This window comes from Xiphophorus maculatus, chromosome 7 (assembly GCF_002775205.1).
Source record: "Xiphophorus maculatus strain JP 163 A chromosome 7, X_maculatus-5.0-male, whole genome shotgun sequence".
NCBI lineage: Eukaryota > Metazoa > Chordata > Actinopteri > Cyprinodontiformes > Poeciliidae > Xiphophorus > Xiphophorus maculatus.
In genome coordinates, this window is record NC_036449.1 from 22,777,431 (window position 1) to 22,805,352 (window position 27,922).

Here is a 27,922-nt window from a genome sequence, read left to right on the forward strand (position 1 = left end):
AAACTCAAATTCATCATTCCATTATTTAAATATCTGAAATGTGACTGAGTGTGATGACTTTTATATTTTAGCATGATCGCTGTAGATATTTCTGTCTGAATTTTATTTTATTTCAATTCAATTCACTGGTAAATACATAATTAATCCCAAAGCGAAATTAAATGTTGTTTTAACTCATATTATTCAGCATAACACACAGTGGTTGTATTTGTGTTTATGTTCTTCACGAGGGTGCAGGAAAAATTTTCCTACTGGGACAACAACAAAGTAATACTGATTCTGACAGTCCAACATGTTGGTCAGCCTTGTTGTTTTTCCATTACGTTGAAACACAAAAATGCAGAAAACATTAAGATATGCACATCAGCCACTACATTAAAAACTAAGCTTTTAAATCAATTCAAGCCAAAAATAATTGAAGGTATTCACACTTTTGTAAGTTCTCTTAATAGAAAAAAAACAAAGCAAAACAAAAGCTATGTTGTTGTGATGTAATTATGTTCAGTGTAACCACACTCCCATAAATGAGAAATACAACCTGGCAGTGATACAAAATATGAGTACATGATCCCAGATTTTGGCTTAATATTTCCTGACAACGCTCTGTCACCTGAAACTTCAGTTCCTTGTCTTGTTTCTCAGAGAATCTTTTGCACCAACACAAAGTAGGTTAAGTTGTTATTTAAGAGTTATTGCAGAAAGCAAAATAACTCAGCTGTCAGTTTGAAAGACTCATAAAGACAGCAAATAGTGTGCAGTCATCTCTAATGGAAGAGTCTGCTTTCATTCCTCCTCATTAAAACATAACCTGAAGTAAAACAGTCTCCTGAGTTCTGGTGTTCAGAACTCAAACATATGCAAATAAGGTGTGAGTTTTCATCAAACAAAATGCAATAACATTTCAGTCACCAAGGGGTGAAGGGGCTCTGGTGTAGGCATCCTTTGGAGGAGAAGCAGAGGAATGTGAAGCACTTTCAAACTATCTAAAGTTCAAAGATTTATTTATTTTATTCGCCGACTTCTCCGCCTAAACAGATTGTTTTCTTTTATAGTGCTTCTAAACAATGTTTTTTTATAGGTTGCTGCAGTTTTGGACGGTTTTTAACTAATGAAGATACAAACTGTGAATAAATACTAAATTCTTAACATTCAGTTCCAGTGGTTCTGCCTGTTATTGAGGACTAATAACAGGCAGACTAATAACTGGTCCAGTTATTAGCCTGCCTGTTCTGACACGCCCATTTTGGTTCTGAAAGATGGCAGATCAAAGTTGGGTCTAAACTTTTCCCATCATATTTCTTTTTACCTGTCAGATTAATGAACGGACTCGGGTCAAAATGAAGCCATAAAACCCATTTCCTTTTAATTCTGAGAGTCTGATAAACTCCCCCAAATATTTTCAATATTCATTCCCTCATTAAAGAACATCTTAATATTCTGTAGTGATAGACTAGAACTAGTTCTGCATCTTTATAATCTAAATTTCATTTTGATTAAAAAGGAATGGCATATATTAGGTTAATATTTACTATTAATTCTGACCGTCAGTTCCTCTATAATTTCAGTAACACTTTATTTGGCGGGTTGTGAATAAGACTGTCATGATATCGTCATAAACATGTCATAACACCTGTCATAAACATGAGTAAGTTTTCATGAATATTTATGACTATTGTCATAAAGTGTCATTCGGTAAATCATGACACTTTTAATACAAAGTTGACATTTTTCAAATTGTCTTTGTTATGACAACTTGACATTAACCAAGACAAAAATGTCTTCGTTCTGCCATAATCTTTAACTGAAGTATTTATTTTAGTGTTTTGTTTAATTCAAATGTGATGATTATTGTTCAGTGAACAGGATGATGCATTGCCCTTTTAATTTTCATAAGTTTTTAGACTGTTATTGGTTTATGAACCATAAAAATATTATGTGGAGTATTAAGGCGGTCCATGACTACAGGGCCTACAACAATGCACAGCTTAAAATACTAAATTCTCTGAGCATAAATGATGACTTTGAGAGAAGTTTATATTTGATTTTTGTTCATTAATTATTGATATAGAACTGTTAAGAGATACTTTTATATATACACTGCTATTTCTACAGAATCAGATGTATTAATTTCAGCATTTATTGTATATCAGGGATAAAATGTCAAAAGTTAATTTATTTTCAAAACAATAAATCATAATAAACATCTTATAATTGACAAACATATCTAATTGGAGTACCAAAAAACTCACAGAGATAAAAAAAAAACCCCACTGACAAACAGAAGGAAGCAATAAAAATAATATTTATTGAACATTTCTCACAGATCTGATAGTTTCACACTGGTAAATCACTATTGTGCTAACAGGGAGTTTGCTCCCAAGTAAACCTCAACAGAGGATGTCAGCTCTTGTCACAGCATAATTCATCCCCTAAGGTATTTCATATTTAGGGTGAAGTGGTCATGAAAGCCAAATATATGCACATAACTGTGTTTCTGGTTGCGTTTGGTTCAGATAATGAACAACAGTTACATTTCTTTTTAAAGAAAATGCAGTGGTTTTGCTTTGATTCACTTTAAACATAAAATAACCCTCACAAAGAAATGCAGAAATATAAAATCAGCCCAAGCAGTGATAGGTCCCCAAAGTAGCAAACAAAGTCACTTTAACATAAAAAATAAAATAAAAATCACATTCGAAAATGTTTGTTTTGACTTATTTGGCCTCAATATTATACAAATTAACATTCAGTACAGAACTGAATATTGTCTAATGCATAAGTTCAGCATAACTCAATAATTCAATGGCAACAGTTATTAAAGTGGTGTTACAGTAGATGGCGCTGTTCAAGAGCCATCAACAGAGGTGTTTATGTCAGCTGGTTTCTAGCCGTGTACTTAGTGAAAAAGAAGCCAAACACCAACATAAAATACATATAAACTTGCTCTCAGGACATTTCTTTCCCTACAGCATCACTCCTTATCCACTGTATTTATATCACTGTAAACTAATTCTGTAAACTGTTCATTAAAATCAAGAAACCTAATATTTAACTTGTGCCTCATTACTATCAGTCATCCCTGCATTGGTTTGGTGTGGAGGGCTTTAGGTCGTAGCTTAATCAACCCGAAAGCGATAAAAGCTTATATCCATCCTTTTCTGGATAAGTGGTCAAAATATTTTTTTTATCTGACTTCATATAGCCACAAATTAAATCCGTACCGCGATGGTTCAGTACCAACATATTTACCATTTTACCCTTATTTATAAACATAAATAAGTTTGGTATCTACAGTTTTAAACTGGTCAAACATTCCTTCAGTCGATGCAGTGAAGATTCACCTTTCAGAGAGAAACACTGATCACAATAACGTTTTTGTTTTTAACTCATTTGGAACATTTAGCTGCAAATCCTGTTTGTTTTAACACCATTAAATGCAGTCTCAGTTCCACATGCTGCCATACGAAATGTTCCCTTCAATAATAGTTCAGTAGGGGGACAGAAGTTAGATCACAATACCTTCACATATTTTTGTTCACATTCATAAAGTGAAGCATTTTAAGATCTAAAATATTACTTCTGTTTTCTTATAAGTGAGAAAAGCATTTCAGTGTTTTACCTGCAGTTAACAGCGATCAGAGTAATGGGAGGTCAGACGATGAAGGTGGAAAATTTGTGTAGTATGCAAGTCAAGATCCAGCATGAGGACTCCAGCGTTTAACTGGTAAAATGAAATCACTAGAAAGTTTCAGAAGAACTGAGCACATGCTACCACATGCTCCGCACTTATTGCCAATATATACAAAACCTAGAGTCAAAGTCATCTTATATTACTGCAGCTCTTTAACCCCATCGCCTCTTGTGTCGTCATCCAGCTTACAGTTTACGCCATTTGTCACAGTTTCTTTGTGCTACTCTACACTGGGAGATTTCTGATTCCCGTCTATTGCAGATAAGACACTGACAACTTGTAAATATTTCACACATCCCCTTCTAAAACAAACAAGCCTCCATCATGGACACAGCTGAAAAGCAAAAAGCAAATATTCACTGATGAGCACACAACAAAAAACCTTTAGCAAGGGAATAGTGGTTTTCCATTTGGCTCAAATCAAACTGTAGAAAAATCCAGACTATCGCTAGAAAAGGAAAAGATACCAACAAAAAACCTCCATCATTGGATTTGTTAAATTAAATTCACCATCACCTTTGAAGTTTACATACTTATTCCCAAAATTTTAACAGTCAGAGAAACATACTGCTGGACTGTTAAACAAGGTCTGTACGGAAACTTGTGTATCATATTATTATTAGCAAAAAGTCCTAAGAGTTCTAACTATTTAACAATTCAAAACCTTGCAGGCTAAACTACTTAAATCACCCATAACAGAAAACTGATTGTACCTATTTGTAAAATGACCAAACATTATTCTTGAAGGTCTACACTACGTGTGTTATTATGTGTATGATACTATAAGATGAACATGCAATTCTCTAAACAGGAACAAATTTATCATTACACTAAAATCCTGGAGAGAGAAAATAAGACTACTATGTTACTATTAAATAATAAGGATGGACTTCTATTCCTATTGGTCACAGATTCAGCTCAAAATGTCTTAATGCCCATTCATAAATTTTCCAACCAAAGAACTGGTTTGTCCGTTATGTAGTGCAGTCTTCTGCTTTACTACCTCCTGTTGAAGAGGTCTTTCCGTTTTCGCAGCTCCTCTAAGACCCGCGCCCTGAACTGGGTCCAGTCCTCGTCCAGGAACTGCTGGATGCCCAGAGCCTGATGGAGCTCTGCAGAGTGGCTGCGCAGGAAAGGGTTGTACTGCTTCTCCTCCCCGATAGTAGAGGGGCTCTGACAATGAAGTGCATGACAAAAACAATTCAGTCTCAGAAAGCTCCAATCACTTTGTTCTCTTTTTGGTAGAAAGGAAATGTATGCAGCAAAGGATTTCTGCAGCTGAAAATCAGCTCAGATTTACATTAGTGGATGTCTGACCCAATTCGAATACTGCTTTGTGTATTCATACATTTTTGCAGCTGCAATCTTTGGACCTCGAAGTGACTTATGTAGCTGAATAATATGTATCCAGGGTATTAAAAATAATTCTGAAGAGTCATTACTTACCAGAATTCATTCAGCTTTGCTGTACCTCCTGGCAAAAGTATTCATAATGATTTTGTAAAGGCAGAGCCACAACATTCAGTATATTTTAAAAGGATTCCATTTGAAAAACCAATGCAAAGTCATAAATAATTATAAAAATGAGAGGAAAACAACACATAGTTTTCCATTTTTTTCCCCCCCAAAATTTGTGCATCTGTAGTCAGTATCCTTTGGTACTCCTTAATTAAATCCAATACAATTCAGCAAATATGTGGAGGAATATGTCAAGGAAGCTGCTCAAAGGCTAAGATGAATAAAACTTAGTAATGGGTGATCTCTAAATGTGCAAAAGAGGTAGACACAAATCAAAATATTTGATGCAATGGAAGTGAAAATTGTGTTCCAAAATTACTTGATGCTGGAGAACCTGAAGAATGCAAATCTTTAAAAAACGTGTACATAGTGGGCCATAAGTTTACATACATACAGTAGGAGAATATAAAATGTATATTTCTTTTATATTTCAGATTCCCAAGAAGATGCGTTTGACAAAAGAGCAAAGGACTGAAATTATACTGCTGGCTGGATCGGGAAGCAGTCTCATGGTTGCACAAAACTTTAACAGAAAACCTGAAACGAGCATCAAACACAACACTGTAGCAAAACTTATTTACAAGTTTCAGAAAACTGGAAATGTTGTAGATCAACCACAAAGTCCAAGACATGCAGCGATTACACAGAGTCCCACAAAAATAAAAACGATTGTCCAATATAAAATGTTTATTTTTTCTGTTATAGCCCATCTATGCTCAACTTTGTGTTTGTCTGTCACATAAGATTCCACAAAAATACATTTAAGTTTGCAGTTTTAAAGTGAGAAAAGCTATGAATACATTTTGCATAACAGACATGCAGCTTCATGAAAATCGGCCACAAACAGAAAACATGAGCAGAGCCTGAATCTCATTAGGCTGCTTCAGTGTCAGAGTCCTGGCGTCGTTCGCACTGGTTCACCATCACACTGCCATGGCTTAGAGGACACACGGATACACTGGAGTCTATGCTAATCTTATTAGTAACACCTGGCCTTTCCCTTCCATGAAAAGCCAAAACGCCTGTCTGAAGTCAGATGCGACTTTCTTTTCCAAAAGAAATTCCCGAATCAGAAGCCAATGACACCTGGAACGGAATACGTTACCATAAAGCTGCTCTGTTTTGGGATTAGAAATGAGTGAACACTGGCCTCTGATGCCAGGAACCAGCTGTAAAATAGTAGGGATTTTATTTCATGAACAGGAAAATAATGGGCCAATTAGCTTTCACACAATGTCACATCTAATTAAATGTGTTCATGCTTTTCTCCAATAACAACTGTCCACTGTGTAAAAAATGTGATGTAGAAAATCTATCTATGCGCTGCCTCTTAAAATATTAGTACGCTTTTATATATTTTTTAATAAATTTCTGTAATATTCCAACCAAAAACAAAAAAAATTATTGAGCTCTTATTTTATAACGCAAAGTAGTGCACAACAAAAAGGATTATTTTAAACAGGTTTTTCTACATAAAAACATGAAAACTGTGGCATGCATTTGTCCTCAGCCTCCTTCTACTCTGATTTAGGGCTGGAACGATTCCTTGAATGATTCAACTACCTCGATTATTAAAATTCATCGAGGAAAATCTATCTGCCTTGAAGCTTGGTTAAATTATGCTTAATTATGTCGCACACCGCGTTCCGGCCGAATCATTGTTTGTGTTGGGCAGCGCTCTCACTTCCGTCTATGAGTCGTGTTCAGTGCTAACCGCATAATGTCAAATTTTCCAGGTTTTTAGCGATTTTTTGGGGACCAATAAGCATTCTTAAATCGACTGGTGCGATGCTTGGAGTACGGCAGCATTTCCCCTCACAGAAACAGAGAGAGAGCTTTGAAAAAAAGAAAGAGAGAGAGAGAGATTTTTTTTCTCTGATTACTCGATTATTTGTAACAATAATCGATAGAGTATTCAAATAACAGAATATTATTTTACAACAGATTTTCCCACAATAAAATTCAGCTGCTGATTGGATTTTTACTGGTAGCGCTCCATACAGATGTTTCCTTTTTGAGTCAATTTCCTGATCTGCGTCTGATTGGTTGAGGTGTTTTCATCCACCTTGCCCACATTAAAGAAAAATGAAGCAATATGAGATGCAGGTGATTAAATACACAAAAGTTCAAGAGGTATAAACACTTTTGCAACATGCTGTATTTTGGAAATGGAGGTTGACAAAACTCCGGGAGGTAAAAACTAATGGAACAGCCTCTGCAGTCATGTTGTATTGATAAGAGGTAAAAAGCAATCTAAATTCCAGGTAAGACCTGAACTGAGAGCCTTTGCCCAGCTGCAGAGTGCATCACAGATGAAGCTCTACAGTAAGCCTGGAAGGTTAGGGAGGAGGGGTGTCAGGAGTGTGCAGACCAGGCTTTGACAGCATGTAAACTGTATGCAGCGATAAGCCTTGTTTCCCGGGTGCAGGACAACACGAGTCCTTTCTGGAAAGGCGGGCTTGAGGAGCATAACAATGGCAAAATATCATTCTCACCGAGCAAAGCTTCTGGCCTCGCTGCTGCAGCACCCACTGACATTTGTTTTCTCTGGCAGAGTTGTGTGGCTCGACCTCAGCAGCAAACAGCAGGTTGTCCTCTGCATACTCATGACCTGCGGGGTCGTCAAAGGACACGCGGAAAAAAAAAATTAATTGAATGTACATGAGACTTAAAAGCTTTTAGCCGTCAGGGGATTGATGCTGGGCAGTAAGAGGAGAAAACGTAAAGTAAACAATCAGGAACCAGACATTTACAGAGCAGTGAAGAACTATTTCCAACTTTTAGATTTCTTGTGTTTTACTTTTTTACTGTCGCAGTTCAACGTTTCATTTAAAATGTGGTTATCAAATATCATTATTAAGGAATATGTGATAAAGTCCTAAACCTAAGAACTGGCTGTTCCCATGGTAACAGCAACTGCTATCGAGTGTTTGTCGTAACATGACTCGACTAAAAAGAAAGAAAGTACTTTAATCATAGCATACTGTAAATGGTTTACTGTTAAAAACAGGACAAACTGTCTATAGTTTGCTTCACAAACACTTCTGAATGACAACATGAGGGAAATGAATGGATTAACTAAACAGTGTAACTTTAATCTGATCGTTTTTCGGCCAAGAATTCAACACTTTTCCAGACTTCTCAATTCTTTATGTAATTTTAAGGATGGACAGAAGGAAACAAAGAAAAAACAAAGACAAGAAAAGAAGGTAGGAAGAACACGAGGAAGGACATAAGAAAAGAAGGAAAGACATGAGGAAGGAAGAATGGAAGGCCACAAGAGGTAAGAAAAAACATGAGAGGAAAAAAGGAAAAAAAGAAAGGACACAAGGAAGGGCAAAAAAAGAAGGAAATGAAAGAAGGCCATAAAGAAGGACAGAAAGGACAATAAAAGGAAATAAAGTATGGAAACAAATACATTTCTAAATATTTATCTAGACCTGAGAAAAGCTGAAACCAAGTTCAGCACATTTCCAAACAGTTTATGACTTTGTAAGAACTCTTGTTTCTATAGTTTACAACCTGAAGTTTGAAAAAAAAGCTTTGCTGTCTGACAGTTGAAGCAGTTTACATACCTGGCCACAGTAAAGTATCATCACTTAAGGAACCCACTGTGTCCAGAGAGGAGAGCATTGTTGTGGCACTGCCCTCGAACATCCTCCCTGAAAATATTAAGTTCAAATCATCATGTTACAGCAAATCCATACAGAGTATTTATCAAAAAAATAACAGAAATGTCCTTTATTGTCCCTTAGAGGGAAAATTAACATGTACCAAAGCAAATGGACACTAAAGACAATTTTTTCAACACCATAAGAAAAAAAATACAGTACAGTTCAAAGAAATGTGCAAATGAGTAGGACAATCTGAAAAAAAAAGATAAAAAATTTGAACCTAATAGGTACAGCAAGTGGTACTGTTCAAAAATGACTGTAAAGTATTAAGAAATATAAAATCAAAGCCTACCATTTGCATTTTTTCACTTTTATTTCAACAGCTGGCCTGTTTCCAGTTGACCTAAGTTGTTGTGAAATTGATGTTTTTCAGCATTGCACAATCTTCCCTGCTTTCCTTTGACCCATGTCCTTACTCGTTCAATACACACTGAGGAAATAATGATGAGTATCACCCAAAGGCAAAAAGAAAACTAATAAAAGAGTATGCAGGTGGAAAAAAAACTGCTTTTTCCCCAAATAAATGATAGTTCAAAAGTTTTCTTATGACTTTATGCTAATGAAGACTTTACATCTAAATATAACATTGACTAACAATCTGGAATGTTTGATGCTGAAAAGATCTGTCTTGGTGTCATTTGGTCCAGTTAAAGTCTCAGTGCCGTTAACATTTGTACAGAAAACTGGTGGGTATGTAGAAAGCATGTAACGGTTGTTTTATGGATTTGGAGATCCAAAGAAGTCTCCCTTTGTTGCAGTTTTCCAGCAGTGAGCGTCAGAGGTTTACTTTACCTCCATTACCATCATGCTCACAATGTGTGAGAGCAAGATAAATGTGGTACAACTGGAACCTTGTTTGTCACAGTTCCACTTGTTGTTTTAAAGTTTTGACTTTTTGCTCTGACTCTAGATATAAACAAGTTTAGACAAGCAGCTACTTTTTGTAGCCAGCTTCTGACTTATAAAGACTAACACATGTCTTTTCCATTTCTGAAAGTGTCTAACAGGAATGTGTCGCATCATATTTATACCTCTGTGGAATGGCATGCCATGGATTACAAGTTAAAAGTTTCAAGACACTCTGATGTAATTTAAGTATAAATTTAAAAAGAATTATTGGCTTGCAAGAGTTTCTCAAAACTTTACATTAATTTACGCAAAGAGAAGAAAAACAGAAAAATGAAACAAAGCAAGAAAGAAGCGAGGACACAAGTAGAGAAGAAAGGATTGAGGAACCCAAGGACTTGAAGAAGGTAGGAAGGAAGGCCTTGAGAAAGGATCTGAGGAAGGACAAAAGTAAATTAAGAAAAAAGGAAAAAAAAGACCACAAGGAAGAAAAGAAGGAAAGGAAAGAAGAACATAAGGGAGTGAGGAAAGAATTGGAGGAAAACAGCATTTATGCAATGGGATAGGAAATAAAGTCTGGAAAAACTATGTTTTTTATACTCATCTTTTTTACTACTTAAGCAGATCTAGAAAATAATATATTTTTTTTACTTTTCAGACTATATCACAGCCCTGCTGTAAGGAATTATTCAGGGTCAAAAGGTTTGTCAGAACAACTGCAAAGGAACTTGAACTCAAGCCAATGTGCCACTGAAATAAAAGATCATAAAAGATGATTAAAAAAAAATGTTAAGGGGATTTGAACATCTTTTAACAGAAACTAACAAGCATTTATCAAAAAAGATGTGTAACTGACCACATCCTGAGAGGAACACCAGATCCCCAGAGAAGAGGCTGGAGGGAGAACCGACTGCTTGGCCATCCAGGAGGTAGATCATGTGGCCCACGGTGTGTCCAGGAGTGAACAGGGCCTTAAAGTGCAACCGACCCACATTTACTGTGTCTCTGTGTGAGAGTGGGCTGGAAAGAACAAACATAAATCAAACTGATGTCCACAAAACTAACGCTGATTACCATTAACGCAATTAGAAAAAAGCAAAAGCTAGAAAAAGAAAACAGGAAGTCATTCGGCACGACCTACGATTTAAAATAAACCCCCGCAAGACAAACAAGAACAGTTTATCGCTGCGTGATAATTTACTGTGAAGTCAGCTGCTGCTGCGAGCGCTGAGGGAGGGAAAAAGAGACGACTCATTATAGTAAAAGGCAAACTTTGAAAGTCTGGTGTGCTGCCCGTGCAGGCTGGTACTTACTGTGTGAGGCCAGGAATGTTATCAGCTGCGCTTCCGTACACATGACAGGAGCTGTGAAGCCTTTTCAGACCTTTGTTTCCCCCGCTGTGGTCCCTGAAAACACAAGAGACGATAAAGACTTTTGGAAAACAGCCAGAACTGACAGATCTGAAAAGTTATTTAATTTAGATTTATTTTGTTGCTGAAAATAAGCTAAATGTATATATATACTTAAATGTATGCTTTCCAAAATTACCAGATACTCACCAGTGCTTGTGGGTACATAATATAGCTTCTAACATTACTCCCTCTTCTTCAAGCACAGTCTGAAAAGTTATAAAGAAACAACATCAACAAAGTGTGCCATTTACATGTAAGCTAGGAGAACTAACTAACAACAAATGCTTTTACTTTAGCATTTCATCACTGGAGATTTTACCAGGAACCTGAAAAAGTATACTTCCCACATTTGTCGACAATACAGCTTCAGGTGTCAAAACGCTTCTGTATTAACAAGAAATGACAGCTGACATGTTCACCTGAACTGTTTGAGGGTCTGCAGGGTCTACAGCAACTGCAACACTGGAGGCTGTGTCAATAATAAGGTAGCTGTAGTTGTCAGACAGAACTGAGATGGGAATTATTTTTATACCTGTGGACAAACAAGAAGAAGACAGATCAGAATACACACAAAATCCATAAATCCATGGAAAATAAGATGACTTCCCTGCTGAAGTTTACAGAAGAATGTATACCAGCTGAACCTTTTACAACTTGTAAACACAAACATTTACAACATAATTCTGAAGAATACAACATTTTGTTTTTTCTACACCTTTACATTGTTCCTCAGGGTTTGTTATTCTGATGGAAGGTGAACCTTTTTTTTAAAGCATCACAGCAGGATGCTGCCATCATGTAGGTTCATGGTTATGTGCAGTTATGTATAACTTTGCAGCCACTCATATATATATATATATATATATATATATATATATATATATATATATATATATATATATATATATGTGTGTGTGTGTGTGTGTCTGCAAAAAAAGCAGTTTAGCACAGGGATCTCTGGAACCTTTACAATTTGGCTATTTAAGCCCACAGTCAAGCTAAACAAAATTTGATTAGAGCCGCAAAGTTTTTTCAGAACCTTTAGAAAAACCTTAAAAAATTTATTATGATTTGATATCTACTAGAAAATTCAATTCGTGAGACTGACATAGAAAAACAGAGTGACTTCAGTCAGAGGCTTCTTCAAATTTGTTGTAATACAGGCCGCTACAGGAGATTCACTACCCATCACTACCCACAATAATTCTTTAATTAAATGAGTTACAGCAACATTTAATTTAAACTTAAACACAGACAAACACAAAAGAATGGATGCTTCTTCTTTTATGGAGATGTTGATATTTATCGAACATTATGTAACCACAAGCACATGGTTTCCAACCTAATGCAAGAAAAATAGATCTAAAAATATTAAGTTACTTTTAGTGTCTATGAAAATACTACTGTTATTATATCTACATATAAAAACACTTGCTGGTTACCATTTTTAGCCATTCAGGAAAGGTCCAGAAACTACTGGAAAGAATACAAATAGATGGAGGGCTTTTCAAATATATGCTAGGAAAATAATTCCTTTTATTTTATGTCAGTCTATCATATAAAATCCCAATAAAACATGCTGCAGTTGTGGTTGCACTGCTAGGAAAATGTGAATAATCCCTGAATGTGCATCGGTACCGTTGAGCTCCATAGGATGAGTTGTGGAATGGCCAGCAGGATAATTCTCCCTGGCTTTCCTCATTTGCCTCTTGTAGTACAAATAACCCAGCCTGGTCCTTGTGTAGAGTGTATACCTGGAAAAAAAACACAATAACCCCAGCTTTTTTAAAAAATTTTTTTTATTGTTACCATGCTCAAAGATAAACAAGATATCCGTATGTTTTTTTATTTTATTTTAAACTTTAACAAACAGTTGATTTATTAGCATGTAAACAACATTTTCCCGAATCTAAAAGAAAAATGTAGGCTTGCTACCAACAGCCATCAAAACAACACATGTCGCTAAGCTACGCGGACAGAAAACCGATAACTGAAGTTGTACTGACGCGATTCGGAACAGCGGCTTCTCGGTTCGAGCCATTATCCTGTTCAGTAGCTTCCTGAAGGTGCTGCGTCTGCACCGATAAAACAAACACAAGAAACAGAAGACGGATGCAGCGGCCAACGATGTTACCGTCCAGTCAGGAAGCGCCATAGCCTGCTGTGCGTTGAACTCAACGTGATGACGTCAACGTTGATGGGAGAGCGTGCCTTTGCGGAATTTAGGAGTTTGGTTGTTTGACTAAAATAAAATAAGGCGGAGGAAATAAAACAACAAGAAATGCTACTGTTCATACTTAGAAGCAATAATTCTTGTTTTTACAGTTAAAATAATGAAGAAAAAAAATGCATGTACATTTACATTAAACTGTACTTAAATTTACAATTTAAGAATAATTGTGTATTTCCTCTGTTTTTGAAGAAACATAAGAACTAGGGTTTTCTTTGCTTTTGCTACATTAAGTTACACGTCAATATGACAAAAATAACAATAACAAAACAAATTCACACCCATTATGTGAATATGTTTAAACTTTTGCCCAGAACAGAACTATAATTATGGGGAAAGAATAACAAGGAAAAAAGTTAAATTTGAGGTTCAAATTTTGTTCCTTTTTCATGTTTGTCTTTACATTTCATTGCATTCTGATCAAGTAAACAGTGTTGGTACCAGTAGGTGTACCAGTTGGCATGCTTTCTCTGAAACAGCAGTGTGAGTTTCAGTGAGTATATCCAGTTTCACATGTTCCAAGGATGACAGTCATTAAGCAGAGAGGACGGAGGGGCATTCTGCTCCCATCACAGGCTCAGGCCAAAAAAGGTAAGTTTCTATTTTTCACATTTATTCAGTTATATTCAGACTAAACTACGATACGCTGAAGAGTTTAATTAGAACCAAGTTCTCAGATTACCTGTTCTTTTTGTGATAATAATACTGGATTACTAGACTTTTAAAGTTAAGTCATCAACGTAAACCTTAGTTTAAACAATGTGGTTATATTACTGGCTACATAATGCTATCCTGTCCTCCTAAAAATTAAAACAGCTTGGCTGGAGTTACTTTAAAACTCAGCAGCAAGAATCCTGAAAATGGTGAAGGTAATCAGAAAGTGAGCATTTGTGTTTTGGAATCAACATTAAAGTTTTTCTGTTAGTTTTTTTTTTTTTACTCCCAATGTCCTAAAGTCATCTGGAAAGAAGGTTTTCTTAATAGCGCCGATAAGAACTAAAGTTCATCAATATCTTATTATTGCCCTCATCTTGGTTACAGCCTTCCTGGAGATCTGAGGGCATCTTAGTGTTAATGTTTTAAAAGCAAACTAAAAACTTTTCTCTGTGATATTTGTTATATTAATTAATGTACTTAATTTTTTGTTTAATTAAGTTTTATGTTCTTATCTATTTAATTTTATTTGGCTTGCTGTTATTTTTGGCTTTATCACAAATATTTTCACTAAAATTAATTTTCAAATTTCAAACTGTAATTTTTTGAGTCATTTCTTCATATCACAGTTACGTTTCCATGGTTTTGAACTGTCTAACAATAATAAGAAATAATTAATTTACTAAAGTATACATTTTTTACTTTTTTCTTATCTTTTTTAATATGTGCAATGCAGTTTCTACTCCACTTATTTGTATGAGAATTGCTCTACATTACAAGCACACAGTAATCATTACCTGAGTACTCAGAGTACTCTCTGTTCAGCATGTCACAGTCATTAGTGCATAAATGCATCTCATATAATTCTGTTAATTTTCTTTTTAAGGTGGTCCAGAGAAATGTCTTCCAAAACCGATTCTCCTCCATCCTATGAGGACACCCTGAAGGATCCTAAGTTGAATAATTACTCCTTCCAGACACAACATGGCGCCCCTCTTCCCCCTCCGCCGCCCTACAGCCCCAGTCCCGGCATGTGTCCAGGCCCCGGCTTCCCTCCGGCTGCCATGCCCATCCCCACTCTGTCAGCAGGACTGTCTGCGTCCAGCCCAGGTTCCCAGGAGCTTACACAGACTTTCATCACTCACTTCTGTTGAATTCAGATTAACTTCTGAAGCTTAAATTGCCTTTTTTTCCAATTCTCAATTCTCCAGGAGAAATGGATGACTTTTTCAGCACCCAGTGGGAAAGCACGTCCATTCGACACGCCTTCATCAGAAAAGTAAGGACTTTCTTTTATTCTCTTCGCCAAAGTCAGGGACTCAAACTGTTCCTCTGTTGTTCAGTGTGCCAGTAATCACTCTGCTAATCTAACCTCCATGTCCGTGGACAGGTTTACTTGATTTTGACTGTGCAGCTTGCGTTCACCTTTGCAGTCGTTGGTGTCTTTACATTTGTGTAAGTCTCCCCGTTCAGTCCAATAGAATGCCACTTCTATCTGTTTAGTGCGGCTGAATAAAAGAAAGCATTGCTGCGCTCTCTGGTGACCCTGTTGTCTGTGGTTTCACAGTGACCCAGTGAAGATGTTTGTCACCCAATACCCAGCAATCTACTGGGCTTCTTTGTGAGTTTACTTTCCATCAACAGTAACTACACTTTTAACAAAAATGTCTAATTTTATTGTAAAAAAAAAAAAAAAGAAACTTTTATAACATTTGACTGTCAGCCAAGCAGAACCACATTCCTGATTTATTTCTCCATAGTGCTGTTTTCTTTTTGGTGTATTGCATTCTCATCTGCTGCAAAGAGCCAAGGTAAAGCAAGGATCTTTTCCAAATAATCAGAAATTATTATGTGTTTTTAAAGACATCGCATTATTTTCCTTCATTTTCTGTGTAGGAGGCGTTTTCCATTGAATCTGGTTCTGCTGGGAATATTTGTAAGTATTTATTCTGAATCTGAAGCCAAACCCTGGGTGAGGAGTTAGGGCTTGAGCCAAAGACTGGCAGCAAATAAAGATGAAAGAATAAAACAAGCTCTTAATTAACAGAAAACATCTTGTCGTGTTTTATCTTGCAGACTGTTGCCCTGTCTTATATGGCTGGAACAGTTTCAAGGTTTGTTTTTGAACACCTGAATTCACTGCACAAGTCTTTTCTTTACATTCTGTCAGGTTATAGACACAAACTTCAATGTGTTTCATTCAAAAAAGATCAACACAAAGTAGAAGAAGTAAAAATCGTGGAAGTGTGCTGCACCATGCATGTGCATTCAGTTTTTCTCAATCAGCACTTTGGAGGAACCACTTATTTTTTATTTTTTTTTGTTGCACTTACCATTCTTTGGGTGTATGCTATGCCAGCTTCGCACCAGGTTTGCCAAATGTAGTTTTAAAAATTACTCAAGCTCAGCCAGATTGAATGGAGAGCATCTGTCAATAGCAGTTCCCAATGATTCCCTTTTGCTTTAGCCCATTTTAACACATGGATTTATGTGCTGATCTAAATTATTCTGTTGTTGGTCCAGTTGGATCCTCCCAACCGCGTCTGGGGTTGTTCCAGGATTGTCTTGAATTTATCTCCCTCCATCAACTGTGATTAGCTTTTTCAGTCTGAAAAGCATGCCCACATCATCATTCATGTTTCACAGTGATGTTGGTTCAGGGTTATGCAGTGTTTTGCGTGTATGTTGAAAAGTTTCAGTTTCATTGGTTCCACTGGATTTTAGCTGAAGGTTTCAAAGCAAAGGAGATTTCTATTTGTAATAAAATTGGAAAGCAAATAATAATCTTCCGTTTTCTGTCACATAGAATCCAAATAAAATGCCCTGAAGTTTGTGGTTGAAACATGGCAAAATGTTATTCTATTTAAATCTGTATATTCTTGTTTTTCCAGCTATTATGAAACCAAAGCAGTGATAATCGCCATGGGAATAACAGGAGTAGTGTGCATAGCCGTGACAGTCTTCTGCTTCCAGACGAAGGTATCTGAAAATGGTTTTTCTGCTGCAGCTCAGCAGCCTGTGGCTTGTCAGAGGATGTCTTTGTTGTCAGTGTAAAAGAACTCCTTTGTCTCACATTACAATGGGGCACTGAGCTCCTTTAAATATTTATGATACTGATGTGAATCCCATCTGATGCAACTCCAGATACGTAAGTTACATGTTTTGGCCAGTACATGGCACATCCAGCCAACTTTTTTTTAATTTTTATTGCAACTTCACTCAGAAACCTAAAAAGAAAAGAAAAAATATATTTTCACTGCTCCTTTATGTGTGGCTTGAAGCGAGTTCTGGCTCCCTTTCATCCTTTTAATGACTTGTTTCTAATCATAGGTGGACTTCACCTCCTGCGGGGGATTTCTCTGCATAGCTGCTGTTTTGCTCATGATCATTGGGATTGTTACATCCATCGTGCTCTCCTTCCAATATGTGAGAACTCTTTGGTCAAGTCCTTTAATATATTCTTGCTTTTCTGTGTGAGCTTCAGCAGCAGCTCAAAAGGGGTGTACATGTGTGACCAATTTTCTCACTTGAAGCCTTTTTTATGTCACCCAACAGGTCCCCTGGCTGCATATGCTCTATGCTGCAATCGGAGCCATCGTTTACACTCTGGTGAGTGAACGCTGACATAATTTCAAATCATTTCAGCTTTGTGTTTCTATATTGTTCAGTAACAAAAGGTAAATTGGTTTCAAGCTATATTGAGAAGAGGTAAATAGCATGTTTGTTGTTTTTATAGGAATTGCAGCACAGTGCAACTCTATTTTTAAGCAATGCTTCATTTCCAAATAACCAGAATTTCTCACAGTATCAATGCTTATTGATGAAATTGGTGAACAGTGTTTAGAACTGTGCTTGAAAAGGATTTCTGACTTGTGAAGTGTAAAGTTTAATATACTGGGATTCTGTGGAATAAAACAGCACAAAGTAGCAAAAGCTAAATTGTCAGTGAAGGGGATAATTTGTTTTAAAATTTTCTTACTTTGTAGAACCGCCATTTCCAGACGTCATTGGAAACGGTGTTCAAAGTGTATCTTAAGTGTATCTTAAGTGTATGTTCCCCTCTGACAACGTTTAACTGTTTTCTCCTTTTACTTTTCACCAAATCGCTATGACCGTAGTACATTCCTAATGATAAACCCTGACACTTTGTCGGAGGTTTAGTTCCTCCAGCTAAGAGGCGTTTACTTCGGGACAAATTGTGACAAACCCACTGGACTGATTGACAGATGATGTCAGGTCAATTGCTGTTACACATCTTTCAGGTTATGTCCCTTCCAGTTTTGCCCATTCTTTGTAAAATACCTCAAACTCAGTGAGACTGGATGGACAGTGTCTGTGAAGAGTAAATTTTACATTCCATCAGAAATTTTTTGTTAAGTTTTGCTCTGGACTTTATCTGAGACATTCTAACACCAGGATATCTAAACTGTTTCATTGTAGTTCTGTCTGTGTAGGGTCGTCATCATGCCAATGCGTCATCTATTTCGCAGCATCCAATAGGGTTTTCTCTAGGATTTCCCTGTATTTAGCACCATCCATTCTCTGTCCATTTCTGAAGAAAATCAAAGTTATTGTGCTTAGAGTGAACCAGTTTTGCAGTCTACCTAAGTGCTTGTTCTCTGAAATATTCAAAGCTTACCCTGCTTTAAATTTCTCCACAACTAAATGTCTGATCTGCCTGCCGTTTCTTGATCTTGTTCATTAAGGTTCCGTAAAACATGAGACTGAAAAAACGTGTTAACACTAAAACATTTCAGATTCTTCATGTGAAACTGGTTTTCTGCTCTTTTCTTAGTTTTTAGTCTACAACACTCAGCTTCTCATCGGGAATCGGGAGCTGGCCATCAGCCCAGAGGAGTACATCTATGGAGCGCTCTCTCTCTACATTGATATCGTTCAAATCTTCCTCTTCATCCTGCAAGTCAGCGGAGCGGCAACCGAGTAAAGCAATCACCCAGCAACATTTTATCAGTAAATCCTGAATGTACAGAGTATTTTGGGGAGCAACGTCACATGTATGCATGTGCACCAATCAAAAAAATACTTTGTGTAAAACTTATGCACCATTATGTAAACTTTATTATAGTTTTATTTATGTTTGTAACACTGAAGCACTTTGATGCTCTCTTTGGAGCAGGAATGGAAATCGGAGGCCTTAGCCAAGTATGAGTGAAGAAAGACACTTATTTATGACGTAATATTTAAGTACATAAAGCAAACATGTATCTGAATTATTAATCCTTTAAACCTAATTATTATTTTGGTAATTTATGTCCTTTCAGCTCCCAGCAAGAAACAACAAAAAAAAAATTTATTAGCCATTTTTATTTCTCATTAATTCCTTATAAAACACATTTAGTTACAGGCAAACTGTTGAAAACCACAATCATTATACTTAATATTTGTGCTGGTAATACAAAGGACTCTGATTTGTGTTACAGTTGTTTAATCCACATAATTAACCCTTAGAAAACCCTTGTTAATTAGAAGATTAATTATACGTGTGCAGCCTCTTCTGCGAGTGTTCTGGCCAATTCCTTCCCTCTTCAACGCGTCTGTTTTTAGTTGTTGAAAACTATGCACACAAATCAATAAAGTACCTTCTATTACAACTGCTTCATTCTTCTTAGTGATAAACTTCTCTCAGCCTGTTAGAAACAGGGGGTGGAGCTATATCCCACTCATTGCCCCCTTTCTAGATTGTGGATTAATTGTAATCTCCGTCACCTACAGCTTTGAGTCCGGTTGATATGGGATTCTTCCACAAGGCGCTGCGCTCAGGGTGTGAGACGTTTGGGGTCACGGGGGAACATGGAGGTCTGACGCACGTTGTGGAGACCCAGGTACAGCATGCAGACTCTCTCCAGACCTGTGAGGGAGGATGGGTTGGTAACTCACCAGATTCAGATTCAGCTTCCAGTAAAAAAGCTTAAAAAGCTTCTTACCAATCCCTCCTCCACCATGTGGGGGAGCTCCATATCGGAATGAGTCGATGTATGACTTTATCTTCTCCAGATCTACAATAATCAGAAAAAACCCAGAATTGTTACAAAGTAGCACATTAAACATTTTGCTTTTTTCTCCACAAATGATCACCATCCTTTTCATGTTCTGCTATTGTAATACCTGCCATTTGTCTGTAGAGGGAGACAAATCCTTTCAAAAACATTCTGTGAATGCGTTTACGTCTAAACTCGCTTCTTACCAATCTGGTGATGCAGAGCCCTTTCGGTCAGCAGCTGAGGGTCGTGGACTCTCTGAGCCCCAGAGAGGATCTCCTCTCCTCTCATGAACATGTCATAAGAGTTGGAGTATTTCTGGTTGGAAGAAAATACAGAAAAGAATCATGTTATCTGTTAACTAATAGAAGTCAGCATCAAAAATTTACACTAAGTATGTAAGGTTTTATATACAGATAAGTAAACAACTTTCTGAATATTAATTAGGGTTAAATGACTCTTCGTACCTCGACCTGCTTCACAGTTTCACAGACTTTATATGATGCATCAAGTCATCATATTACATAATTGTGAAGTGAAATGAAAGCGGACTTTTTTTTCCCCAACTAAAAACCCCCTGAACATTTCTCTGAGTTCATCCACTCTAAGTCAGTAACATGTAAAACAACCTTTGTCTATAGTTGGAGCATTTTGTCACTTCTTTCCACAGATTCTCACCTAGAAGTAGGTCTGGAGTTTGACTAGACCATTCTAATGCAGTTTTGGCAGTACGTTGAGGACTGCTGTAAACTATTGGACCTTGGAAGGTTTTCTTCCAGGTCTGCTCTGTATTTATCTCCATCGACTTTGATCAGTTTCTTTATTCCTGCTGAAGAAAAGCATCCCAGTGGTGAGACCAGGGAAATTTGTCTTTTTTCTGCCACATACAGCATTTGGCATGAAAGGAAAATGAAAGTTAAATTTTGATCCCACATGTCCAGAGCACCTTTGCTCTGTTTCTTTCAACAACTACAATCCATTTACCATTCCAGTATAAAAGGTCAGATTGGTGCCAAGTGTGAGTAATGGATGTCCAGAATATCAAATTTCTCAAATTTTCTTTGTATATAAAAAAAATATAACATTCCTTAATTTCTTTCCATTTCTCGATATTTTGTTGGTCATGAAAAGACGTTAGTGGTTATAAAGTAACAACATATGAAAGGTTTAAGGGTTATTAATAAGTTTGCAAGAAACATTTCAATAAAATAACTTTCTAAAAGTAAGAAAATATCCGTCTTTTTTTTAATTTATGGAGCTGAAGAGGTCTGCCAGAAAACTTCCTTCTAAAAATGTATGGAAGCCGATTTATTATTACATATTTTTGCTTTTCAGATGATAAGTGTTTCAGTGTTTTGTGTAGATGAGAAACTTACAGGGTTGTTTGGATCCGGCATCGTGTAAAAAGGTCTAACAGAGAGTGGGTACTTGTCCAGCACATAAAAGTCAGTATCATACTGTGAAAAAATAAAAATAAAAACAATAGATATGAACAACAGCTAGTTGCATAAAAGTGAAGCAAAAGGAACCAAATCTTGAATAAAGCATTTTTGTTTTTGGATTTAAATATGGCAGTGGCCAGCGGCTCCAGTAACTTTTGGATGCCTACCTGCTCCAGCAAGCCAGAATTAAATGCCTTAATCAACTCCTTGGCATGTCAGTAAGTTTAGCAAATGTCTCATCATTAACTGTCCATTTGATTCATGTGTGTTGGAGCGGGGATGCACCCAAAAACGTTGCAGCACAATGACCTTTGAGGACTGGATTAAACTCTACAAACCTTTTCCTTGACAAGACGACCCAGCAGCTTCTCATTAGGAGTGCTGCATAATAACAAAAAACATCAACGTTAAACATGTTATTTACCATCAGCAAAAACTTTCACACAGCCTTCAAATTCTTTCATTTCCTGCTCAACAAGAAAAAGTTCAGAAGAACTGGTCTTATCACAAGAATTACATAAACATCGAGTTCCTTAAAGCTTATCCTGACTTCTGTATTTTCAAATTAAGCCATCTGACAAAACATGGCATCCCGTGCAGAGGGTGTGTAACGTAACCTGACCTCAGGTCATCTTCGTCTCCCATCTCCACTCCGGCGTCGCGCAGCATGGCCAAGGCCTCCGTGTATTCAAGCCGCAGAGTGGGCTCCAGGAATTTAAACGGCTCGCTGGGGAACTGCTTGTTCACTGTCTGAATCTCAGTCTGGAAGCTGATGCAGAAAAACCAGCAAACATTTTTAATTTCATTATTCACTGATTTTCAAAGATTTAACATGACATATATAATGCAGGAATAAATTAGGTTGTTTTCATCACATTAAAAGAAAACAACATTTTCAGTAGACTTTACAGTTTTAGCACACCTCATGCTTTTTCTTTATCATCAAACTGAAACACTGCACATCACTCTGAACACACTATCGCCATGGTTTAAAGTGGTATTGGTAGCATCATGCTGTAGGGACGGTGTTACTAATGTTAAATTCAAAGTATATTGCAAAGAAGAATTGATATATCATTGTTGAAATGGGCAAATAGGGCTTGGAAAAAATTAAGAGCCGACTTAAAATGTTTGGTTTCTCTGATTTTACTTTTTATAGGTATATGTTTGAGTAAAATGAACATTGTTCTTTCATTCTATGAACTACTGACATGTCTCCAAAAGTCCAAGCAAAAATTTTGTATTTATTTGCAGAAAATGAGAAATGGTCAAAATAAAGAAAAAGTTGCAGAAAAAATGCAAAGAAAACAAGTTCATATTAATTTAGAAACAACAATACTAATGTTTTAACTCAGGGAGAGTTCGGAAATCAATATTTGGTGGATTAACCATGAAGTTTTCAATGAGGTTCAGTGCAGTGGGCTCTTAATTTTTTCCAGAGCTGTATATTAGATTTATAGCCAAAAAAGCTTTAGCAATGAGTAGTTCAACAAAGTATTGGCTCAAAGGAGCTGAATACAAATGAATAAGTATACAACAACAAGAAAATATTTTCCCCCCCTTTAATTCACCTTTATGCCCTGGTTTGTATAAGTTTTTCACTTAAAGTTTGTGGTTGTAATGTCACAACATGTGAAAAACTCCAAAGGTTCTTGAAGTTTTTACAAGGGATTGTAAAGAAATGAAAATCCCTCACTATTTCCACAGACACAGAAAACATGAATCAGATGCTAACTGTTATATCTTCTAATAAATATTCTTTTTTAAATTATGTCTAAACAGCATGTGATGACTGATGTTTCCAGAAAACAACAGTCATCTGTTGCTCTAGAGTCGGAGCGAGAGCTCAAAATAAGCACATACGTCAAAGGAAACAGTCTGGGAAGTCATGAGAACAGAAGTAGCAAACTGGACTTAGGAAAGAAAAGAGGAACAGCAGTCATAAGGTAAAACAAACCAACAAAGGCAACATGAACTGCATTAGTCAGTATATAACCCTGATGGAGCCGACTTTCCCTGGACAGATGCTTCAATCTCTAATTCATGAACTGGGACTTTATTTTTTATTGTGTTCTCCTTTTACTGCAACGCACCAACTGACAGAAACGCTGCAGGGCTTTATGTGTAAGATATTTACTCTACGATTTGGCCATCTGCTTCTTGCTGCACTGATTTTTGCCACTAGGAGGCAGTAAAGCCACATCATATGGTGCAACTGGCTTAACATGTTATTTTGGATCTGTTTGTCTTCCAAATCATACTTTTGTTTTAGTTTAACAAATAAAACACAAAAAATAGAAACAATCATTTGCATACATATATGAAAAATGATTAAAACTCATTTTGAAAAGAGGCCAAGAGAAACTGAGTTTTATTTATTATTTATAATTATAATCCAAAGAAACATCAAGTCATGGATTGTTCTTCAAAAATGCTGATACATATGATCCCGGTCATGATGCCTTTTATTTTGCAAAGTGCACCAGTCCCTCCTGCAGCTAAACCTCCAGACAGCATGATGTTGCCACTGTCGTACTTCACAGTTGAGAAGACGGTTAAACCAAACCAAAACCTTCCAGAATGGTATGATGGCTGGACATTTTCATGGTCTTTATACCTGGAAATAATTGTTGTAACTAATGATTGTGGTTCCTTCAGGTATCTGGGATTGTTGATTTTAATTTCCCATTAAGTCACAGATGGCAGAATGTTGAATAAATCTGCAGGTGCGTCTTCATTTAACCCAAATGCTTGAATTATTCAGTTTACAAAGCTTTAGTATCGTCTTGGCCTTTTTTCAAATTGTTTAAAGAGTCCTTAGTGTATATAAACGTTTGAATTTGAACAAAGAAAAAAAAATCTAACTTGTTTTTCTGGTATTTAGTAAATAGGAATAATTTTGGTAATCCTCACTGACCTAAAACAAGAAATGTTTAGCCTGATGTAATATATAGATGGAGATGAAAAATGTGTTTTTACACTTTCATACAGTATAGTTGAATGTTCGTTTTCATCTGTATGTTTTCTTATTGTGTAAAAAATATTTTTCTTAGTTAACTCTGATTAATAAAGTAAAGAGTCGATACTCCCTTTGTGAAAACAAATAATGAAATATTTAAGCAAATGTAAAATTTATTAACCCAGTTTTATGTTGTGTTCAGGTTTCTGGGATCCAACCCAGCTTGGCATATTTATGCTCGTACAAAAACATTGTAAATAAAAAGTATTATTATGTGTAATCTTTGGACACAATCTACAGCTTGAATAAGCAAAGTTTTCATCACTTCTCAGCACATTTATTACCTTCTAAAGTACGTCTAACTGTGACTTGGTAAATATCCTGTCTGGCTTCTTACTTGTCTCTGAGGCCCTTGAATATCTGCACCATGGTGTCAGTGATGGAGTCGATCACTTCGTGGTAGTGGTAGTTGAAGGCCATCTCAATATCCAGACCCACAAACTCAGTCAGGTGACGGTGAGTGTTGGAGTCCTCTGCCCTGAAAACTGAACGTCGGACATTTAACATCAGGGTCAAAAGAAGTTAAAGAGAAGCAGAAACAGTTTTAAGAAATCATATGTTAAAAATGACAGAACTAACATGCAACATGACTGGATCTTAAGGAAGAAGAGGGTAAAATAAATGTGGATTAAGAGTTATGTTAATTTTTTCTTTGCTTACGTAGAACTGAAACTATTGGATAACTATTAAAGGAAACAAAAGAAACATTTTTCTTTTTTTTTTTTTCAAATATAAATTTTAAAAGTGTGATATGCAGTTCCTGAGTAAATAATTTACAAAACCATCTCTTGCTACAGACACAGCTCCGAGTTTTGTGTGCCAAGTCTCTACTGGACTTTAGAGACTTAAATTCTTTCCAATCGGCTCAAACTAACAAATCAGAAACAGCACCTCTGGATTATTCAAAAAAAGAAACCACACAATTCCAAGGATCCACAAAGTATAATGCTATGGTTTACTATGGTGATGGTGTGTTCAATGTAATCTCCAGTAATAGTTTCCAGTCACACAAAGTTTTTAGCATGTAGGCCAAAACGTCCAGCTGTTGTCTCATCTGACCAGAGCATCATTTTACGTTTGATGTGTCCCCTGCATGGCTTAAGGAAAACCTTTATGGCTTTCTTTCAACAATGTCCTGTTTTTTCCCCACTGTTCCATGAAGGCCAGAATAGTGGATAGCTCAGTTAATTGTTATGTTGAGAGACTGTTTTTCAAATCAACTTGAGCTCCTCTGAAGTTCCTCCTTGCTTCTTCTCTGATTAATAGTCTGCATAATATTTTGCAAATATTATTTTTCTTTAACTTTTTTACAACTTGATATCAGTTATCCGAAGGACTGTGTTCCTTGGTCCTTATGATGCTGTTTGTTCACTAATGTTCCCAAATAACTTAGAAGTTATATAACTGAAAGTGAAAAAGTTTAAAGGGAATAAAGACTTTTACAAGCTACTGTATCGTGACAGTGGAGACAAATCTTCAACAGGCTCAATTCCTCCCCTGAACAAATAACCAGCCACATACTGTAGTTGGACCTTTTTTCCTCTTGCTTCTTTTCTAAAGTGCAGCATAGATGTAGGGGCTAAAGCTGAGCTTCTGACCATTTAGATATTTGAGCACATTTGACCTCACTTCTTTATACTGAACCTGCATGACTGTAACTACGGCAACAGCAGCGAGCACAATGATGCCTGAGAAGCAGTAACGATCTTGAGCCGTTTGATTCCTCAGGTGCAGCCACAGAGGAACTGGGAAAAACACAATCCACCGAGTGGTGTTCTCTTCCTAAATATACATCAAACAAAGTGTTTTAGATAAGAACGTCTTTGTATAAAACCAGCTACGCACTCATTGAAGCGATTTAAGTGTTTGCTCACCTAATCAGATGGTGGCAGTATTTGCTCAGTTACAAAGCATGAGGCTCTCCCAAGTCTGTGTAAAAAGTATTTTACTAGTCCCTTTATGTCACTAACGGACCAGCTACAAGCTCTGCCCACAGTAACAGGACCAGTGGGATGTCTGTTAAACTTTAGCATTCTTAAACACATTTGGAGCCATTTTAAACGTGTCATCTAGTTAATAGGGTCTACCGTTTTCATTACACTCCTGCTGCTCATTTTCCTATTATGCCTGTGAGGACTTTGCCAGCTCATAAGGTGTCAGACGAGAGGCATCCCTTTTACCTGGGCCGACGCAGAAGACCTTGTCAAAGTCAGCACAGATGCACATCTGCTTGTAGAGCTGAGGGGACTGGGCCAGGTAGGCGCTGGATTTGAAGTAAGACACCGTGAAGACGTTCGCTCCACCTTCGCTGGCAGCTAGGAAAGGGCAAAGACAATTTTCAGGAGTGATGGGGGGGGGGGGTTTCAGCTCAACCTGCAAAAAAAGATTACTGTGACCTGCAAAGGCTGAGAGTGCTTTTCAAAACTTTACCCAATCTTACCTGAGGCATGGCACTCTACAAAACTACAAAATGTTTTCTTTATATTTTACCTAAAAGGAGCAAAGAGTGTTTTGTTTTTCCTGTAGTGTTTTAAAGTTTTCCGTGGAAACTATTTTTCAAGTAGTCTGAAGGCAATTCAAAGTTCCTTGACTTTTTTTTTTATCCTGTCTGACAAATTTCAGACCTTTTGTGTTTTTTGAGCCTCTTACTCTCACTGAAAAATTAACCAGGCATAAAAGAGGTTCTAAACTCAAGGGATGGACCACTGTTGTGCCAAAAAATATCTAAAAAATTAAAATTGAGACTGACAAATTAGCCCAAAATCAGCCGAGATTCCAGCAGAACCCAAAAGCACGGTGAGCATGGCAACAGTTTCCATTTACCTATTTGCTGCTGGAATAATTGTAAGACTTCAATAAAATCTAATTAGGGAGTGATGAGTTCCAACTAGAAAGGTCTCAAAGCAATTAACTAATATTTTATAATCTGGACTGGAAAATATCTGCTCTTCCAAATCAGAGCTGGAAACATGATGAATGGTGATTGCTTGAAATGTCTCTACAACCAGATCCATGAAGTGTAGAGAACTTTATCTGCACATAATGGAAGAGTAGCACCAGTGTGCAGAACACTAATAAAGTCTCAAGTTTAATTATAAAGAAAATCATATTAGTCTCATTATATTATGAAATGTATCACCTGTCCAACTTATCAAAACACAACAGATCCGTTTTAGCATCCGATCCAACAGAAATGCGGCTCTGATGATGTAAGCAGCAATTAGAAGATGTTAAAAATCAATGGAGTCTAGTGATTCCCTGTCAATGTGTCTCCAACTGTCTGAAGAAGACAGACTCGGAGGTACGTAGCAATTTGATGGAAAAGTGATGAGTGCAACAGGAAGTGAGTCACATTACAAAGTAAAATGGATCCACTTTTGGGGTGGAAATACAAATTAGAATCTTTTACTTACTCATGGCAGGAATTCAGAAGTACA

General features: G+C 36.7%; 3 protein-coding genes across 3 annotated transcripts in view; 1 reads left to right on the forward strand and 2 right to left on the reverse strand.

The window, feature by feature from the left end:
* Nucleotides 1–2,284: 2,284 nt before the first annotated feature.
* LOC102238329 (probable hydrolase PNKD) lies at nt 2,285–13,303 on the reverse strand. Its single transcript, XM_005807674.2, has 9 exons — nt 13,148–13,303; nt 12,780–12,895; nt 11,561–11,673; nt 11,289–11,347; nt 11,043–11,135; nt 10,586–10,749; nt 8,785–8,871; nt 7,705–7,820; nt 2,285–4,864 (listed from the first exon to the last, which is right to left on the reverse strand). Exons 1-9 carry the CDS (start codon nt 13,294–13,296, stop codon nt 4,691–4,693), a joined length of 1,071 nt encoding a protein of 356 aa, XP_005807731.1. The 5' UTR covers nt 13,297–13,303; the 3' UTR covers nt 2,285–4,690.
* Nucleotides 13,304–13,841: 538 nt separating this feature from the next.
* Nucleotides 13,842–19,228, forward strand: LOC102216519 (protein lifeguard 3-like). Its single transcript, XM_023337416.1, has 12 exons — nt 13,842–13,962; nt 14,912–15,135; nt 15,237–15,304; nt 15,416–15,480; nt 15,593–15,646; nt 15,786–15,836; nt 15,922–15,961; nt 16,102–16,139; nt 16,917–17,004; nt 17,356–17,451; nt 17,581–17,634; nt 18,821–19,228. Exons 2-12 carry the CDS (start codon nt 14,925–14,927, stop codon nt 18,968–18,970), a joined length of 915 nt encoding a protein of 304 aa, XP_023193184.1. The 5' UTR covers nt 13,842–13,962; nt 14,912–14,924; the 3' UTR covers nt 18,971–19,228.
* A 106-nt stretch (nt 19,229–19,334) lies between these two features.
* The window catches only part of dars (aspartyl-tRNA synthetase), a 41,249-nt gene continuing 32,661 nt past the window's right edge, over nt 19,335–27,922 (reverse strand). Inside the window, exons 11-18 of the mRNA XM_005807676.3 lie at nt 26,666–26,800; nt 24,823–24,970; nt 22,089–22,235; nt 21,805–21,847; nt 21,401–21,481; nt 20,231–20,342; nt 19,971–20,042; nt 19,335–19,894 (exon numbers count right to left, since the gene is read on the reverse strand). Of these exons, the coding sequence (XP_005807733.1) occupies nt 19,803–19,894; nt 19,971–20,042; nt 20,231–20,342; nt 21,401–21,481; nt 21,805–21,847; nt 22,089–22,235; nt 24,823–24,970; nt 26,666–26,800 (830 nt within the window). The 3' untranslated portion in view covers nt 19,335–19,802. The remainder of the gene's footprint in view (nt 19,895–19,970; nt 20,043–20,230; nt 20,343–21,400; nt 21,482–21,804; nt 21,848–22,088; nt 22,236–24,822; nt 24,971–26,665; nt 26,801–27,922) is intronic.